The sequence below is a fragment of the Hyperolius riggenbachi genome, unplaced genomic scaffold, assembly GCF_040937935.1.
Source record: "Hyperolius riggenbachi isolate aHypRig1 unplaced genomic scaffold, aHypRig1.pri scaffold_113, whole genome shotgun sequence".
NCBI lineage: Eukaryota > Metazoa > Chordata > Amphibia > Anura > Hyperoliidae > Hyperolius > Hyperolius riggenbachi.
Genome location: NW_027152339.1, coordinates 264,705 through 284,853, shown reverse-complemented (window position 1 = coordinate 284,853; position 20,149 = coordinate 264,705). Strand labels below are relative to the sequence as shown.

General features: G+C 44.6%; 1 protein-coding gene across 3 annotated transcripts in view; it reads left to right on the top strand.

Annotated features, from left to right (window-relative positions):
- LOC137543600 (class I histocompatibility antigen, F10 alpha chain-like) overlaps nucleotides 1-20,149 on the top strand; it is a 281,306-nt gene that overhangs the window by 94,466 nt on the left and 166,691 nt on the right. For all 3 annotated transcript variants that reach the window (XR_011025548.1, XR_011025547.1, XM_068264701.1), the window contains exon 3: nucleotides 4,598-4,876. Coding sequence is in view for 1 of the 3 variants with exons in the window: in XM_068264701.1 (XP_068120802.1) it covers nucleotides 4,598-4,876 (279 nt within the window). In the remaining 2 variants the exon portion in view is untranslated. The remainder of the gene's footprint in view (nucleotides 1-4,597; nucleotides 4,877-20,149) is intronic.

Below are 20,149 nucleotides of genomic sequence, written 5' to 3'. Positions count from 1 at the left end.
GGGCAGAGCCACAAACAGCCAATCAGATTTATTTGATGGATAAACTGCTTCCATTCACACAATTTTGATTCCAGGAACCCGAAAGCTCACTAACTTGGTCATTAATAGTTTACAAACACTGGATGGAGTCGAAAACAGATTTCCCTGGGAAAATGTAAACTGCAGCCCTTCTTCACCGTTAATGGCAGGGTTCTCAAACTTTGCACAGTTGGTTACTGGGTGACTGGGATGAATATTCAGAAAAGTGGGTGGAGCCGAGAAAAGCCAATCAATATTCACCTGTTGATTTTCAAGGTAATATTAAAATTGCTGCCATTCTTGCACTGTTAATGGCACAAGCCTCAAACCTCTTACAGTTGGTCATTGGGTTACTGGGGTTCAAATTCAGAAAAGGAGGGCAGAGCCACAAACAGCCAATCAGATTTTTTTTATTGAAGCCAAGGACCCGACAGCTCACAAACTTGGTCATTGTCCAGGTTACAAAAAGTGGGCAGAGCCAAATACAAATTTTACTGAGAAAATATAAACTGCAGGCCTTCTTACACTGTTAATGGCAGGGTTCTCAAACTTTGCCCAGATGGTCACTGGGTGACTGGGATTAATATTCAGGGAAGTGGGTGGAGCCTATAATGGCCAATTAAAATTCACCTGTTGATTTTCAAGGGGAATATTTAAATTGCTGCCACTGTTAATAGAAGATGCCTCGAACCTGCTGCAGTTAGTCATTGGGTGCCTGCGGATCAAATGCTGGAGAGGGGCGGATCACGAACAGCCAATGTAATTTGTTTAATTTCTATGGGAATATACAAATTATTGATGCCAAAGCTCACAAAGCCAAAGCTCACAAATTTGGTCATTGAGTGTTTGTGTGTTAGGGTTAGAAAAAGTGGGCGGAGCCAAAACCAGCCAAATACATTCCCGGGCAACGCCGGGGTCATCAGCTAGTTCCCAATAAAAATGCAGTAATAACAAGAAACCAGCTGCTCAGCAGCAAATCACAGCAGTATTTGCAAACTTTCACCGTTCACTCTATAGCAATTGGGAGAGGCACCTGCCAGTGCTGCTCGGAAACCACTTTTTACTATCTGGAACTAATTCGGATCCGCATACCCCTCTATCCGATCCAGGTCGGATATCCGGATCAAAAATTTTGCAAACCGAATCCGGGTCAGATATCCGACCCCACTATCTGTCCGGATTCGGATATTTGGATCAAAAAAACGGAAGTGCCCTTTAAATTGCTTTAAAAATGTTTTTAAGGGTCAATGAGGCATGTAGCATCATTATTTTTGAAAGGGGAACACTAATTGATGATGTGGGGACTTAAAATCCCCCCCCCCCCAAAAAAAAAATGGCTGTCAAAGTGCAAAGGGCCAAGTGCCAAATGCAAAGGGCCAAGTGCAAAGGGCCAAGTGCAAAGGGCCGAGTGCCAAATGCAAAGGGCCAAATGCAAAGAGCCAAGTGCCAAATGCAAAGAGCCAAGTGCCAAATGCAAAGGGCCAAGTGCCAAATGTAAAGTGCCAAGGGCCAAGTGCAAAGTGCCATGTGCAAAGTGCCAACACGTGCAAACACGTGCAAAGTGCCATGTGCCAAGTGCAAAGGCACTTTGCATGTGTTTGCACGTGTTTGCACTTTGCATGTCTTTGCACTTTGCACGTGTTTGCACGTGTTTGCACTTTGCACATGTTTGCACTTTGCACGTGTTTTGCATGTCTTTGCACGTCTTTGCACGTCTTTGATATTTGCATGTGTTTGCACTTTGCATGTGTTTGCACTTTGCACGTGTTTGCTTGTGTTTGCATTTTGCACGTGCTTGCACGTGGCAGGCAGCAGCTGACCTGGTGTGTGCACAGCAAACACACAAACACATAGCAGCTGCAGCAGCACTGCAGCACACACTCTAAATGTCACATTTATGACATCAATCAAGCAAATTAATGATTTAAGAATACTGTAGTGATAGTGAAGGGGTTAATCACTGAACAGCTTAGGTTTATAGCTGTGTACAGCCCTTTGTAGGGCACCAGCACTGGAGCAGGAGCATGTCTCTCAGGAAGCATTCAGCAAGCCAGTATGATCTGTCTCATCATGGCAGCCCTCCTTATTATGTTCCTTTCTGTGATTGGGTGCCAGGGCTTAGGCTGGGAGGCCTCTGATTGGCTCAATGAGGTCAGGTGGGGCTGGCCAGGGTTCCCCTCTGTGATTGGTTACTGGTGCTTCTGCTGGGAGCCCTCTGATTGGCTCCCATGATGTCCTGGACCTCATACAGTATTTCAATTGTCCAGATATCCGTGGATATCCGCATAGCCCAGCCAACTATCCGCAGATAGCTATCCGGAGACTGGAACAGCTATCTGGAATCCGGATCGGCCTAAAAAGTTTGGATATCCGGGTCTACCCAGATATCCAGAATACTGATGAGCAGCACTGGCACCTGCAAGCTCACTCAAGTAATCTCAACTTCCGTTGCGTCCCACTTGAGTAGTTAAAGGATCCCAATGGCTCGGCTGACACATGTGAATAAACATAAAAGGATGTGTACCAATTTGATAGAAAGGGGAAATTACCATATTTTTCAGACTATAAGATACACTTTTTCTTCCACCAAATTGTGGGAAAAAAGTTGGTGCTTCTTATAAAGATGAATATAAGTTAAAAAATGTTGTAGTGGTGCAGACTGCAAGCACCACATCCAGCCGCTGTGCTCCTCTGCCCTTTCGCTCCGGTCCTGCCACTCTACAGGCACTCCTCTCCTCCTCCGCCTGCAGCTGACGATATACATTGTGGCTGCCTGCCGCTATACACGCTCCTATCCTCCATACTTCCTGGTGGGCTCCGCTCCATACTTTGTTAGTAGTCCCCTCTTACTGTATGACTCCAGCGGCGCGTGTCAGGCATGACCCCTGCAGATGGAGGAATAGAGGAACGCATGTAGACTGGCAGGACCAGAGCCGGGGGGGGGGGGGGGGGGGGAGAATACCAGATTGTGGACGTGACCTGGGGTGTGGTCTAAAGTGAGATTGGTTTGTCCCAGATGTTCTTAGGCTGGGTCTGGGCCTTCCGAAGGCAGCATGCTGGCCCACTTCATTGGCTCTCCTCCTCTACTCCTGCATAGCAACAGAATGCATCACTAGCCTGCAGGCTAGAAATGCATCTGTACAGCCTCGGGCCTGCAATCTTGTCCAAGGGACAAAAGCAATGAACCATCACAACAGTATTATTTATTTATTGCAGTCAGCTGTGTACAGTTTCAGCAAGTAGCTTTTATAGCAGTGACACATTTTTCGTCATTTATATTTAGAAGATTCATTTACCTTAAAAATGTCTTTCCTTAAACACAAGCAAAGTGAAAGGGAGATGTTGGCTGGCATTTATTTCCTTTTAAACAATGCATGTTGCCTGGCTGTCTTGCTGATTTCCTGTCTCTAATAATATTAGCCATAGACCCTGAATAAGCATGCAGATCAGGTGCTCTGACTGAAGTCTAACTGGATTAGCTGCATGCTTGTTTCACGTGTGTGATTCTGCCACTACTGATGCTTGTAAGTTAAAAAGAACCTGAACTGAAAATAAAAAGTCAAAATAACCATACACAGGTCATACTTACCTCCTGTGTAGTCTACTCCTCAATCTCTTTCTCCTCTCCTGCGTCCCATTTGTCCACTGTGATCAATGGAATTCTCTGTCCTCCATTTTAAAAATGGCCATTACACCATAACAGCTTCCTGGTCAGCACACTGTTAAACTGTAATATCGCCCACTTGAGCCATAGGGAAACATGGACATTACCTTGCACATTCAGTTGTAACTGACAGCTGCTGATATATAACTGACAGTAACTAGTATGTTTCAGTTCTGACAAAATCTTGTCAGAACTGGAAGGGATCACTGTAAGAAGAAAATGGTGAGCTTCTGAGAGGAACTGACAGTGAGGTTAGTATGTAATATTTATTTGCATCTACGTCATGCGTTTATTTTAAATAATTTTCCTCGCTTCAGGTTCCCTTTAAGCAGGACAGCCAGGCAATTGATATTGTTAATAAGAAAATAAATATGGCAGCCTCTATATTCCTCTCACTTTAGGTGACCTTTAACTTAAAATTACCCCTGAACTGGGGAAAAAAATAAATGACTAAAGCCCATAATATGCTAGATTCACTTTGTAGAAGTGTCCAGTGACGGCATTGCAGGAAGTGATGTGGCGAGTGGTGGAACGCAAGTGAGCAAGTAATTGCTTCCACGCTCTCTGCTGCCTGCTGTGAATTTAGCGAAAATAGCTGGAGGGGGAGAGCGGATGGGGGAACCCAGGTGAGGGAGAGGGGTGGTCTGACCCCCCCTCTCCACTGCTGTGCCTGCTGTCCCCCTTTCTGGCTGCTACCCCCCCCAGCTCAGTGGCCCCTCCCACCCACAGACTACTCAGCCGCCTGAGAAACCTGCCTCACCCCGCCTCATGGGCGGCCCGGGGCTGAGCCTATCTGTGCTCTGGCTTGCTGACCGTGTATGCACATCATTTTTGATGCCAGAGAAATGCGTCCAGGGAACCCACATTTTGCAATCTGAAATAATGTTGTGAAACACTTTTCTGTGCTGTCTGCAGGGATCCATTACTATCAGTCTGTATATGGCTGTGAGCTGAGAGATGACGGCAGCACTGCGGGTTATCAGCAGTACGGATATGACGGCAGAGATTTCCTGTATCTGGACACACAGAGCTGGATGTGGATCCCGGCCATGCATGAGGCTCAGCTCAGCGCACAGAGATGGAACAGCCTGGAGGTCAGACTGGAGGAGATGCACAAGAAATATCTGGAGACTGAATGTATTGACTGGCTGAAGAAACACATCAACAATGGGAGAGAAGATCTGGAGAGAAGAGGTGAGTGCAATATTACCTACTCAAATTATACAATGTACAAAATCTATATGTGCATCTTACTCGCACACAAAACACTGATCACTTACAATATTAACACCATTGACAGATGACATAAATAAAAGCATCTGTTACAATGTCCTGTCAAAAGGTGGGATATATTGAGCAGGAAAGTCAGTTCTTGAAGGAAATGGCTACAATTCACAAAGCATTGCCACATTCCGTGATGCAGACAACAGCTGATTTTACCAAACATTATGTAAAATGTCAATTCATAAAGGCTGTTACCGCATGGCAAGCAGAAATTACTGACCAGTGTGGTAAATACCTCAACAATTGTCAGTGAATGTCAATTCATGAAGATTAGAACATACAGTAAAGCCCAGTAACATGTTCTGCAATTACCTCCATTTCTTATGTGTCAAAAAGCTGCAATAGCCCATGACTGACAGCCGTAGAGAGAGCCAATAGTAACTGCCCACCTCTCCTGCAAGTCCCTCTCATACGCTCCAACACCATCTCAGAGGGGACAAGAGTTTCTCTACCCCCCCCAGCCAGCTGAGGATGAGAAAGGCGGCAGAAAAGGATTCCCCTGCAGCCCTTCAGATGTTTAACCTTTAAGGTTCCTGTTTGAAGATGCAGAGGGGCAAGTGGGGAAATCATCTAAGCATGGCCTGTCTTATGTTACTTGGAAGTTCATCTCTAAACTCTGGCCACTATATAAAATGTTAATAAAGACTAATAGACAGATTCAGAGGGAGTAGAACAAACAAGAACATTTAAAGGTATGCCAGGTCGAGCGCTGTAAGTACAGCGCAGGAGATAGGAATTACAGCTATAGCAGCGCACATTCAGTAACTTCAGCGCTGTCAGAATACGGAGCTGAAGTTGCTTTTAAAACACTGTAATTCGGCCACCAGGAATAGCTGGAAGCCGAATTACATCATTCCCCACCATCCACATGGACGTGAAGGGGGAATAGTATTTAATGCCGCAGGGAACTTGTGCAGCAGCAGGATAAGCCATATACCGGCTGTATCCTGCGCCCAAGTCTCCCAGCGGCCAATTCATATGTACGCTGCCAGGGATGCCTTTCATTATTAAGTGGGAGAGCATTATGTAACAGACCAGAGATCTACTCCAGCTGTTCTACTGTTACCGAACAGATCTTTGTGGCCAGGTACCGTTGTAACTCCTTTCAGGGGGACCAATATATGAACTCTGATCCGTGAGATTGAAAAACCAAATTCGCATCTTAAGGAGGAACTGTACTAAAAATAACGTAATAAATAAAATTGCATATAATGTGTAATATTATTTTGTGATTTATTTAGTCACTGTTTGCCCATTGTAACATTTTTCCTCTCTCCTCTTACATTCTGAAATGTGTCAAATGCAGCAACATCTTTAGTGCTCTAAGGAGCAATGCTGCCGAATGTTTGTTTACTCTGTGTTCCGAAATCATTAGAAATAACACTTGGTGTCCCAGAATGCTCTGGGAGGAGAATCCCACATATCTAAACAGCCTAGGCTTTAACATCACTGGAAGGGTGGGATTATATACCAATATACAGTAATATATAGGAGGTGTTTCTGATGCACAAGCCAGGATTTTTAATGCAAAAGTGGGCATCCTATGGTGCATCTTTAACCACTTAAAGAGACTCTGTAACAAAAATTGCATCCTGTTTTTTATCATCCTACAAGTTCCAAAAGCTATTCTAATCTGTTCTGGCTTACTGCAGCACTTTCTACTATCACAGTCTCTGTAATAAATCAATGTATCTTTCCCCTGTCAGACTTGTCGGCCTGAGTCTGGAAGGCTGCCAAGTTCTTCAGTGTTGTGGTTCTGCTATGAACTCCCCCTTCCAGGCCCCTCTATGCACACTGCCTGTTTATTATTTATTTATTTAGGGCAGCTTCTCTCTTCTCTCTTATCTTTTACAAGCTGGATAAATCATCCTCTGAGCTGGCTGGGCTTTCACATACTGAAGAATTACAGAAAAGGGCAAAGCTGTTTGCAGGAAGAAAGGAGCAGCCTGAAACTTCAGTGCATGAGAACAGGGGGAAAGAAACACACAAATGATCTCTTGAGATTCAAAAGGAAGGCTGTATACAGCCTGCTTGTGTATGGATGTATTTTCTATGTGTGGACATACTGTACATCAACCTACTTCCTGTTTTGGTGGCCATTTTGTTTGTTTATAAACAAACTTTTTAAAACTGTTTTTAACCACTTTTAATGCGGCGAGGAGCAGCGAAATTGTGTCAGAGGGTAATAGGAGATGTCCCCTAACGCACTGGTATGTTTACTTTTGTGCGATTTTAACAATACAGATTCATTTTAAGGACTGCCGTCTTTTCGCCCCTTAAGGACCAGATCCTTTTTTCCATTCAGACCACTGCAGCTTTAATGGTTTATTGCTCAGTCATACAAGCTACCATCTAAATGAATTTTACCTCCTTTTCTTGTCACTAATACAGCTTTCTTTTGGTGCTATTTGATTGCTGCTGCGAGTTTTAGTTTTTATTATATTCATCAAAAACGACATTAATTTTGTCAAAAAAATGTTTTTTTTTACTTTCTATGCTGACATTTTTCAAATAAAGTAAAATAACTGTATACATGCAGCACGAAAAATGTGGACAAACATGTTTTTGATAAAAAAAAACCCATTCAGCCTATATTTATTGGTTTGGGTAAAAGTTATAGCGTTTACAAACTATGGTTCAAAAAGTGAATTTTCCCATTTTTAAGCATCTCTCTCATTTCTGAGCACCTGTCAGGTTTCATGAGGTGCTAGAATTCCAGGATAGTATAAATACCCCCCAAATGACCCCATTTTGGAAAGAAGACACCCCAAAGTATTCACTAAGAGGCGTGGTGAGTTCATAGAAGATTTTATTTTTTGTCACAAGTTAGCGGAAAATGACACTTTGTGACAAAATAAATAAATAAAAAAAAGTTTCCATTTCTGCTAACTGGTGACAAAAAAAAATGAAATCTGCGACGGACTCACCATGCCCCTCTCTGAATACCTTGAAGTGTCTACTTTCCAAAATGGGGTCATTTGTGGGGTGTGTTTACTGTCCTGGCATTTTGGGGGGTGCTAAATTGTAAGCACCCCCGTAAAGCCTAAAGGTGCTCATAGGACTTTGGGCCCATTAGCGCACCTAGGCTGCAAAAAAAGTGTCACACATGTGCTATCGCCGTACTCAGGAGAAATAGTATAATGTGTTTTGGGGTGTATTTTTACACATACCCATGATGGGTGGGAGAAATATCTCTGTAAATGACATTTTTTTCATTTGTTTACACACAATTGTCCATTTACAGAGATATTTCTCCCACCTAGCATGGATATGTGTAAAAATACACCCCAAAACACATTATACTACTTCTCCTGAGTACAACGATACCACATGTGTGACACTTTTTTGCAGCCTAGGTGCGCTAAGGGGCCCAATGTCCTATGAGTACCTTTAGGATTTCACAGGTCATTTTGAGGCATTTGGTTTCTAGACTACTCCTCGCGGTTTAGGGCCCCTAAAATGCCAGGACAGTATAGGAACCCTACAAGTGACCCCATTTTAGAAAGAAGACACCCCAAGGTATTCCGTTGGGAGGATGGTGAGTTCATAGAAGATTTTATTTTTGTCACAAGTAAGCGGAAATTGATTTTCATTGTTTTTTTTTCACAAAGTGTCATTTTCCACTAACTTGTGACAAAAAATAAAATCTTCTATGAATTCCCCATACACCTAATGGAATACCTTGGGGTGTCTTCTTTCTAAAATGGGGTCACTTGTGGGGTTCCTATACTGCCCTGGCATTTTAGGGGCCCTAAACCGTGAGGAGTAGTCTAGAAACCAAATGCCTCAGAATGCCCTGTGAAATCCTAAAGGTACTCATTGGACTTTGGGCCCCTTAGCGCAGTTAGGCTGCAAAAAAGTGTCACACATGTGATATTGCCGTACTCAGGAGAAGTAGTATAATGTGTTTTGGGGTGTATTTTTACACATACCCATGCTGGGTGGGAGAAATATTTCTGTAAATGACAATTTTTTTATTTTTTTTTACACACAATTGTCCATTTACAGAGAGATTTCTCCCAGCATGGGTATGTGTAAAACTACACCCCAAAAAAATTATACTACTTCTCCTGAGTACGGCGATATCACATGTGTGACACTTTTTTGCAGCCTAGGTGCGCTAAGGGGCCCAACGTCCTATTCACAGGTCATTTTGAGGCATTTGGTTTCTAGACTACTTCTCACGGTTTAGGGCCCCTAAAATGCCAGGGCAGTATAGGAATCCCACAAGTGACCCCATTTTAGAAAGAAGACACCCCAAGGTATTCCGTTAGGTGTATGGTGAGTTCATAGAAGATTTTATTTTTTGTCACAAGTTAGTGGAAAATGACACTTTGTGAAAAAAAAACAATAAAAATCAATTTCTGCTAACTTTTGACAAAAAATAAAATCTTCTATGAGCTTGTCATACACCTAACGGAATGCCTTGGGGTGTCTTCTTTCTAAAATGGGGTCACTTGTGGGGTTCCTATACTGCCCTGGCATTTTAGGGGCCCAAAACCGTGAGGAGAAGATTGGAAACCAAATGCCTCAAAATGACTGTTCAGGGGTATAAGCATCTGCAAATTTTGATGACAGGTGGTCTATGAGGGGCCGAATTTTGTGGAACTGGTCATAAGCAGGGTGGCCTCTTAGATGACAGGTTGTATTGGCACTGAAGTGCAGGAAGTGCCGGATGTTCTCAAATCGTGACCTGGACATGGCAGCAGAGAACATGGGCATGTGATGTATTGGGTGCATAGACCAATAAGACCGCAATACATTCTTTTTGACTACAGCCATGTTAAGGAGAAGGCCCCAAAAAATGTTACGTTCGGAAACTTGGAGTGACTTCCACCGAAAACGCTGGGCAAAGTAGCTTCTTGGATTGGCGGTTGCGTATTGTGTGGCATAACGGTTGGTCTCAGCCACAATTAAGTCGTACCAGCAGTGATCGGGAAAAAAATTCTGTCACTGCGGTGGGGCGGGTGAGGGTTTGGCCGGGTGATTAGAAGCCCGCAAGGGGCATATTAGGGCCTGATCTGATGGGTAGCAGTGACAGGGGGTGACGGGGTAATTGATAGGTGATCAGTAGGTGATTACAGGGGAGAATATATGCAAGCAATGCACTGGCGAGTTGATCAGAGGGGGTCTGGGGGGCTAATTGAGGGTGTGGGCGGGTGATTGGGTGCCCGCAAGGGACAGATTAGTGTCTGATCTGATGGGTAGCAGTGACAGGTGGTGACGGGGTGATTGATGGGTGATCAGTGGGTGATTAGAGGGGAGAACAGATGTAAACAATGCACTTTCGAAGGTGATCTGAGGGTGCGTCTGCATGCAATCTGAGGGTGTGGGTGGGTGATCAGGTGCCCACAAAGGGCAGGTTAGGGTCTGATCTGATGGGTGGCAGTGACAGGTGGTGACAGGGGGTGATTGATGGGTGATTGACAGGTGATCAGTGGGTGATTATAGGGGAGAATAGATGTATAAAGTACACGGGGGGGAGGGTCTAGGGAGGATCTGAGGGTGTGGGGGGGTGTTCAGGAGCCCTCAGGGGGCAGTTTAGGACCTAATCTAAAAAATAGCATTGAGATAGTGACAGGGAGTGATTAATGGGTGATTAGGGGAGTGATTGGGTGCAAACAGGGGTCTGAGGGGTGGGCAGAGGGGGTCTGATGGGTGCAGTGGGCGATCAGGGGGCAGGATCAGTGTGCTTGGGTGCTTACTAGGAGGGCTGCAACCTGCACTGGTGGTCCCTCGATCACTGGGACCACCAGGGCAGGAGGCAGCCTGTATAATACGCTTTGTATACATTACAAAGCGTATTATCCGCTTTACAGGCGTATTGCTGACGTTGCGGGCACCACTTTGCCGCCGCCCATAGGTAGGGGCGGTCGGCAAGTGGTTAAAATCACAATCCAGTAATATATATATATATCTATATATATACAGTGGTGTGAAAAACTATTTGCCCCCTTCCTGATTTCTTATTCTTTTGCATGTTTGTCACACTTAAATGTTTCTGCTCATCAAAAACCGTTAACTATTAGTCAAAGATAACATAATTGAACACAAAATGCAGTTTTAAATGATGGTTTTCATTATTTAGTGAGAAAAAAAACCTCCAAATCTACATGGTCCTGTGTGAAAAAGTGATTGCCCCCCTTTTTAAAAAATAATTTAACTGTGGTTTATCACACCTGAGTTAAATTTCTGTAGTCACCCCCAGGCCTGATTACTGCCACACCTGTTTCAATCAAGAAATCACATAAATAGGAGCTATCTGACACAGAGAAGTAGACCAAAAGCACCTCAAAGGCTAGACATCATGCCAAGATCCAAAGAAATTCAGGAACAAATGAGAACAAAAGTACTGTAATTGAGATCTATCAGTCTGGTAAAGGATATAAAGCCATTTCTAAAGCTTTGGGACTCCAGCGAACCACAGTGAGAGCGATTATCCACAAATGGCAAAAACATGGAACAGTGATGAACCTTCCCAGGAGTGGCCGGCCGACCAAAATTACCCCAAGAGCGCAGAGAAAACTCATCCGAGAGGCCACAAAAGACCCCAAGACAACATCTAAAGAACTTCAGGCCTCACTTGCGTCAATTAAGGTCAGTGTTCACGACTCCACCATAAGAAAGAGACTGGGCAAAAACGGTCTGCATGGCAGATATCCAAGGCGCAAACCACTTTTAACCTGCTGAGCGGTCTGGACGAGCTCAGCTCGTCCAACACCGCCAGAGGCTGCCGCTCAGGCCCTGCTGGGCCGATTTTAATGAAATAAAAAGCAGCACACGCAGCCGGCACTTTGCCAGCCGCGTGTGCTGCCTGATCGCCGCTGCAGCGCGGCGATCCGCCGCTGCACGCGGCGAAAGAGGGTCCCCCCAGCCGCCCGAGCCCAGCGTAGCCGGAACAAACAGTTCCGGCCAGCGCTAAGGGCTGGATCGGAGGCGGCTCACGTCAGGACGTCGGCTGACGTCCATGACGTCACTCCGCTCGTCGCCATGGCGACGAGGTAAGCGAAACACGGAAGGCCGCTTATTTCGGCCTTCCGTGTTACTTCTGGCCGCCGGAGGCGATCGGAAGAACGCCTCCGGAGCGCCCTCTAGTGGGCTTTCATGCAGCCAACTTTCAGTTGGCTGCATGAAATAGTTTTTTTTTTATTTAAAAAAAACCCTGCCGCAGCCACCCTGGCGATTTAATCAGAATGCCAGGGTGGTTAAGCAAAAAGAACATTAAGGCTCGTCTCAATTTTGCTAAAAAACATCTCAATGATTGCCAAGACTTTTGGGAAAATACCTTGTGGACCAACGAGACAAAAGTTGAACTTTTTGGAAGGTGCGTGTCCCGTTACATCTGGCGTAGAAGTAACACATCATTTCAGCAAAAGAACATCATACCAACAGTAAAATATGGTGGTGGTGGTGTGATGGTCTGGGGTTGTTTTGCTGCTTCAGGACCTGGAAGGCTTGCTGTGATAGATGGAACCATGAATTCTACTGTCTACCAAAGAATCCTGAAGGAGAATGTCCGGCCATCTGTTCGTCAACTCAAGCTGAAGTGATCTTGGGTGCTGCAGCAGGACAATGACCCAAAACACACCAGCAAATCCACCTCTGAATGACTGAAGATAAACAAAATGAAGACTTTGGAGTGGCCTAGTCAAAGTCCTGACCTGAATCCTATTGAGATGTTGTAGCATGACCTTAAAAAGGTGGTTCATGCTAGAAAACCCTCAAATAAAGCTGAATTACAACAATTCTGCAAAGATGAGTGGGCCAAAATTCCTCCAGAGCGCTGTAAAAGACTCGTTGCAAGTTATCGCAAACGCTTGATTGCAGTTATTGCTGCTAAGGGTGGCCCAACCAGTTATCAGGTTCAGGGGGCAATCACTTTTTCACACAGGGCCATGTAGGTTTTGAGTTTTTTTTCTCACTAAATAATAAAAACCATCATTTAAAACTGCATTTTGTGTTCAATTATGTTATCTTTGACTAATAGTTAACGATTTTTGATGAGCAGAAAAATTTAAGTGTGACAAACATGCAAAAGAATAAGAAATCAGGAAGGGGGCAAATAGTTTTGCACACCACTGTATATATATATCTATATATATATCTATATATATATATATATATCTATATATATATATATATATCTATATATATATATATATATATATATATATATATATATATATATATATATATATGTGGTTGGGAGGGGATCAAGGGATGAATGGGGGGGAGATCGGGACAACAAAGTGTTTTTTTTTTTACACTAAAATCGCACAGCCTGTCACGGCTGCAGGCTGTGCGTCTCTCCCTGTCACAAGACCCACACAGTGACAGGGAGAGGGAGGTGGAACGGCAACTATGTTGCCTTTCAGAGGGTGATCGCTGTGATTGGCTCACAGCGATCACACGGCAGGGAGCCGATCAGTGACGGCTCCTGCCGATACCCGGAAGCCTTAGCTGTCATAAGACAGCTATGTGCGGCCGGTTCGGTGCGTGCGATCGCGGCGGGGAGCGGCGGCGCCGGTGATAGAGATCTACACCCTGCCAGCCAGAAGCCCATCAAAACAGGGCGTAGATCTCTATCACCTCGGTCCGGAAATGGTTAAGGCGTACAGTGAAAAATGGCGCCGGTTAAATAATGGTGCCCCCTTCTGCCTGATATTTGTTTAACACGATATTTATCGTTTGAAAGGTTAAAATGGCGCCGACCTTTTAAAACGAAATTTATCGTTTTAAAACTTGTTTTTTTTTTTTGTCCTTCCTGATAGATATTTATCGTTTTAAGCCCTGCTTTGCTGCCGTTTAGAAAATGTCTGCCCGCCGACTTTAACGTTTAATAGCACAGCCCCCTTAAAAGCTTAAAGAGAATCTGTATTGTTAAAATCGCACAAAAGTAAACATACCAGTGCGTTAGGGGACATCTCCTATTACCCTCTGACACAATTTCGCCGCTCCTCGCCGCATTAAAAGTGGTTAAAAACAGTTTTAAAAAGTTTGTTTATAAACAAACAAAATGGCCACCAAAACAGGAAGTAGGTTGATGTACAGTATGTCCACACATAGAAAATACATCCATACACAAGCAGGCTGTATACAGCCTTCCTTTTGAATCTCAAGAGATCATTTGTGTGTTTCTTTCCCCCTGTTCTCATGCACTGAAGTTTCAGGCTGCTCCTTTCTTCCTGCAAACAGCTTTGCCCTTGTCTGTAATTCTTCAGTATGTGAAAGCCCAGCCAGCTCAGAGGACGATTTATCCAGCTTGTAAAAGATAAGAGAGAAGCTGCTCTAATCCTAAATAACACACAGGCAGTGTGCATATAGGGGCCTGGAAGGGGGAGTTCATAGCAGAACCACAACACTGAAGAACTTGGCAGCCTTCCAGACACAGGCCTACAAGTCTGACAGGGGAAAGATACATTGATTTATTACAGAGACAGTGATAGTATAAAGTGCTGCAGTAAGCCAGAACACATTAGAATAGCTTTTTGGAACTTGTAGGATGATAAAAAACAGGATGCAATTTTTGTTACGGAGTCTCTTTAAAACACCAAATTTGCAGGGAATGTTAAGAAGAAAATTGTGAACAAGAGGAAATTTTTTTTTCAAAAAGACCTTATAGTTTTTGAGAAAATCGATTTTGAATCATTTCCTTCTGACCGTGGGAAAATTAAACGCCCACCAACTTTAGCAGTTAATAGCAAAGCCCCTTTAAATGCCAGAAACACCAAATGTGTAGGGAAATGTTAAGAACAGTGGGAACAAGAAGAAAAAAAAATTTCAAAAAGACCTTATACTTTTTGAGAAAATCGATTTTAAAAGTTCAAAGAAAAAAAACTATACATTTAAAGAGACACTGAAGCGAGAATAAATCTTGCTTCAGTGCTTATATTCAGCAGGGGCATGTGTGCCCCTGCTAAAACGCCGCTATCCCGCGGCTAAACGGGGGTCCCTTACCTCCCAAATCCCCTCCGTTCTTTGCGGGGATCTCTTCCCCATTGAGGCAGGGCTAATGGCCGCAGCCCTGCCTCACGCGCGTCTGTCAGCGCATATTTCCGCCTCTCCCCCGCCCCTCAGTCTTCCTTCGCTGAGAGGGGCGGGGGAGAGGCGGTGATGCGCCGCTGATAGACGCGCTGTGAGGCAGGGCTGCAGCCGTTAGCCCTGCCTCAACAGCAGCAAAATCTATGACCAAGTTGGTCGTAGATTTTGCAGGCAGTCCAAGGATAGGTTCGCACACCAGCTTCTCCAAAGAGCCAAAAGGTAGTTTTATTTCACCATAATGTGTCAACACAGAGTATGACAATTGTTTCTGGGCCACAAGGGGTCCCCTTCCTCAGATAAGTGCAGACAAACATTTCACTATGAAGTGCACACCACATTAAATACATACATCACACATTTACTATGTGTGATGACATCCTTGCATTTCTTATGATTTGATGGCTGTCATCACTACTGTCCAGACCGCTTTAGATTCTTGGGTAATCCTTATGCTGCAACATCCATTATCATAGCGGCGAATACTATGACACGCTCCTTCAGCATGTTTGCCTATTGCGTGTGCGCGTAACCATGGTTACACGCTCCTTGGTTTGTTTACTTCTAGTATGATGCGAGTTCAGGCATGCGTAGGAGGATCCTAGCTATTGGATCCCACACGCATTCGTCCGACACGCCCCTTCCTGGTTAGCGGCTTTCTGGCACTTGCTGTAATGCCCTGACGTCACGGGCTCGGTGATTGGCCAGACGCAGCTGAGCGTGCCGGATGTACGCGATGCGAGCTCCGGCCACTCGGTATCATAGTACGGTTAAGGTGGGCAGCATGAGTGATCTCCTGTGGCGGGAATGGACAGCCAATCAATTTGAATACATTGGTGAGTGACAGTATTGGTTTGCATTACGTTTAGAACTATCATATGCTATTAGCAAAAGTTTGCCAGGAGACCCATTAGTGGGCATTGTATACATGATGTGCACAGTTGTTTAGGTTGTGTTTAATATGTATTAGTAGCATTGATCGCCCCATGGAGTACATGTTTACATGTTTAGATATTCTAATGAGTGGGTGTGTGCCCTGCTTCAGTCGGTTGACCTGCTTTAGTCTTTGTATGTATTTAATGTGGTGTGCACTTCATAGTGAAATGTTTGTCTGCACTTATCTGAGGAAGGGGACCCCTTGTGGCCCAGAAACAATTGTCATACTCTGTGTTGACACATTATGGTGAAATAAAACTACCTTTTGGCTCTTTGGAGAAGCTGGTGTGCGAACCTATCCTTGGACTGTTTGAAATTATGATAGATGTAGCTTTGCATCTATGGTTCAGCACCCTCAATATACGGAAAGGTGTGCCGCTCCTAACCATACGACTGCATAGATTTTGCAGGGGGGGTTTGGGGGGGTAAGGGACCCCCGTTCAGCCGCGGGATAGCGGCGTTTATAAGCACTGAAGCGAGATTTATTCTCGCTTCAGTGTCTCTTTAAATCCCGTAATGACATTTCTGCCGACTTTAGCAGTTAATAGCTAAGTTCCCTTTAAATCCTAGCAACACCTAATTTGCAGGATATGTTAAAAAGATACTGGGAAACAATATTTAAAAAAAAAAAAATTGTATGTAGCCGCAGCTATACGTCCGCACAGGACGCATTCTAAGCCTCTACTAACCGGCTCATTAATGAGCCGGTTCTTTTTGTATTGAATCAAATGAATCAGTTCAGAGACGGTTCATTTGATTCAATACAAAAAGAAACGGCTCATTAATGAGCCGGTTAGTAGAGGCTTAGAATGTGTCCTGTGCGGACTTATAGCTGCGGCTCCCGCAGTCTCTCCCTGGATAGCTATCTGCAGATAGTTTCACCACCGACCCGGATATCCGCGGATTTCTCCCAGATATCCGAACCCGGATTACAGGTTCAATAGCGCTGGACCCATAGCTATCTGCAGATAGTTTCACCACCAGTAATCCATGTCCTTAGTCTGCTTGTTAACAGCAAACTGTGAGCTTTCTTGTGCAACATCTTTAGAAGAGGCTTGGACAGTCATGCAGACCAATTTGATGCAGTGTGTGTGTGGTGTATAGTCTGAGCAATGACAGGTTGACCACCCTCCCTTTGCAGCAATGCTGGCAGCACGTATAAGACTATTTGTCAAAGACAACCGCTGCATATAAAGCTGAGCACCTGCACTCATCTAATTTGGTTGACCATGGGGTGGCCTGTTCTGAGTAAAACCTGTCCTGTTAAATCACTGTATTAATATTATTGATTCATAAAGCACCAACATATTCCATGGCACTGTACAAAGTAGGAAAAAAACAAGGGGTACATAATGATACAGACAATGATGTACATCAAATATGGACACTCATGCAAAATACAGAACTGGTGATTACGATGACAGATGTAACACGATGAATACAATGTATAACAGAGAGCAAGGTGTTAAATGAATAACAAATACCAAGACAGCAAAGGATGAGAGAGCTCTGCCCTTGTGAGCTTACAATGTAAAGGAATGGGGGAAACAGAATGTGAGGAAGAATGCAGTATACAGGCAGTGCATGTTTAGGTTGTCTAGTAAGGAGTAAAACTTGACAAGGGGTCAAAAGGGAAATGGCCTAAGGGGTATGGTCTTGACTACCGTCCTGCTGCTCAGTTTTAGGATGTTGCCAATTGTCCTATAGCCTATGCCATCTTTATGTAGAGCAACAATTATATTTTTAAGAGTGAGTTCTCTGCCATGAGGTATCATGTTCAACTTCCAGTGACCAGTGTGAGAGCATGTAAGGCCTCTTGCACACAACATGCAATTTCGATTTTTTTTTTTTGTACGACCGATATTTTTATTCCGATTAAAAAACATACCAGCATGCAGTACGTTGTTTAATCGGAATCAAAAAATTGGATCAGATAAAAAAATCAAAATTGCATGTAGTGTGCAAGAGGCCTATGAGCCCGTTTCCACTAGGAGCGGTGCAATGCGGCTACATAGCTGCATCGCACCGCGGGTGTGCTGAAACACATGCACGGGAATGGAATAGTTTCCACTGTGTGCATGTTGTGCAGAGCAGTGCGGAGTGATCCGAGAATCTGCAGCATGCTGCCGATTCTCGCACGTCCGCAGCCGCGTCCCATTCATTCAATTCACTTCCGCATCAGGAGATGCGGAAGTGTTGCGGCCAGCAGTGGAAGTGATGCGATGTGACTAGGTAGCTGCATTCGCAACACTTCTGAGTGGAAACCGACCCTAGCCCTTTTCCACTACGGCGTTTGCGATGGCTGAATCGCAAAACCGCAAACCGCTAGTGATTTTTCAAATTGCTACAGTTTGCTTTTAACATAGGAATCGCGGTAGGTCATTTCCACTACCGCGATTCATTTTTTGACCTGATCGCGATTGGGCGGCGGAGCGATTATTGCCGCGATTTTGCTATGCAGTGCATAGCAAAATCGCGATCGCTAACGTCGGGAAAACGCCGGTAATTTTTTACCTTTTGCAATTCAGCAATCACTAGCGTTCAGCGTGAACGCTAGCGACTGCTAGTGGAAAAGGGCCCTTAAAGTGATAACCCCAAATGCTACTTGTGTATTAAGCTGTCCAGGCAGTTACACACTCAGGAAAAGTGTACACAATGTTTCAATCCCTTCAGTGTCTCAGATTACAGCCTGTAATCTCGTTCAATAGAGGTGCTGTGGTGGCTCTAAGTGGAACAAATAAAAAAGTTCATATGAATTTACAGTGTATTAAAGGACAACTGCCATACTGTATTAGCAATACCAGTTGCCTGGCTATCCTGCTGACCCTCTGCCTCTAATACTTTCAGCCATAGACCCTGAACAAGCATGCAGCAGATCAGGTCTTTCTGACATTGTCAGATCTGACAAGATTAGCTGCGTGCTTGTTTCTGGTGTGATTCAGACACTACTGCAGCCAAATAGATCAGCAGGGCTGCCAGGGTTGGCTAATACAGGACTTCTTGCCTGGAGTGAGAAAAAGGCTAGAAACACCCCTGAGCACCTATCTGTGGAGCTGGCCCCAGACAATCAGCACAAATAAAAATGTTGGCTAAGGTACCCATACATCTACCGACTTGTTGGCTGATCAACCATCTGATTTGATAACTATTATCGAATGAAAATTGGTGCCACCAAGGGCATGTTTGATTGACAATGCGACCAATTTCAGAGCGAGCATGCCGATCGGGCATGCTGCAAGATGTCGGCTGTTGTAGTCGACTGGTAGCACGGTGGAAATGGTGAGCGATATCAGGACGATCGATGAACGCAACCAGACCCCCAACACTGCCCCCTAATGCTCAATGTACCCAATGCACTATACATTACCTGTCTGTGCCTGTCGCTGGCTCTGTCCATACACGTGCCCCATGTGGTTGCCACCATACATGTGGGCGCAGGTGTGAAATCCCACACATGCCCACATTACTCCAGCAACCACATGGGGCACGTGTATGGATGGAGAAAAGAGCCCAGTGGTGGACCCAGACAGGTAATGTATAGTGCACCGGTGGGCACATTGAGCTTTGGGGGGTAGGGGGGGCAGTGTTGGGCCATCAAGGTAGCAGATATGCTTTCACAAAGCCGATTCCAGATTGATTTCAGCCTGAAATTGATCAGGAATTGTCCTGTGGTGTATGGGCAGGCTACAGTGGCTGGATGGTGTAATGGTTAAGGGCTCTGCCTCTGACACAGGAGATCAGGGTTCAATTCTCGGCTCTGCCTGTTCAGTAAGCTAGCACCTATTCAGTAGGAGTCCTTAGGCAAGTCTCCCTAACACTGCTACTGCCTATAGAGCGCGCACTAGTGGCTGCAGCTCTGGCGCTTTGAGTCCGCCAGGAGAAAAGCGCAATATACATGTTATTTGTCTTGTCTACAGATCTCTCTCCGAACAGAGAGTGATCTGTGTCTTGGTCGATCTGCACATACATCGTCTGACGTATGGGCACCTTAAGTGCTATGTTTGTGCCCATTTGTGCTGCAAAAATTAAAATTTGTGCTGCTTTCGTTTTCAAGATGATATCTCTTATTTTTCCAAGTCAATAAAATCACTTAGCCTACATACAACAGCGTACAGAAATGAAACTGGTATGGTTAGATAGTGTTGTGTTTGTGCTCATGTGTGCTGCAAAAATCATCATTCTATCTTTTTAGTTTTAGAAATATTCAAG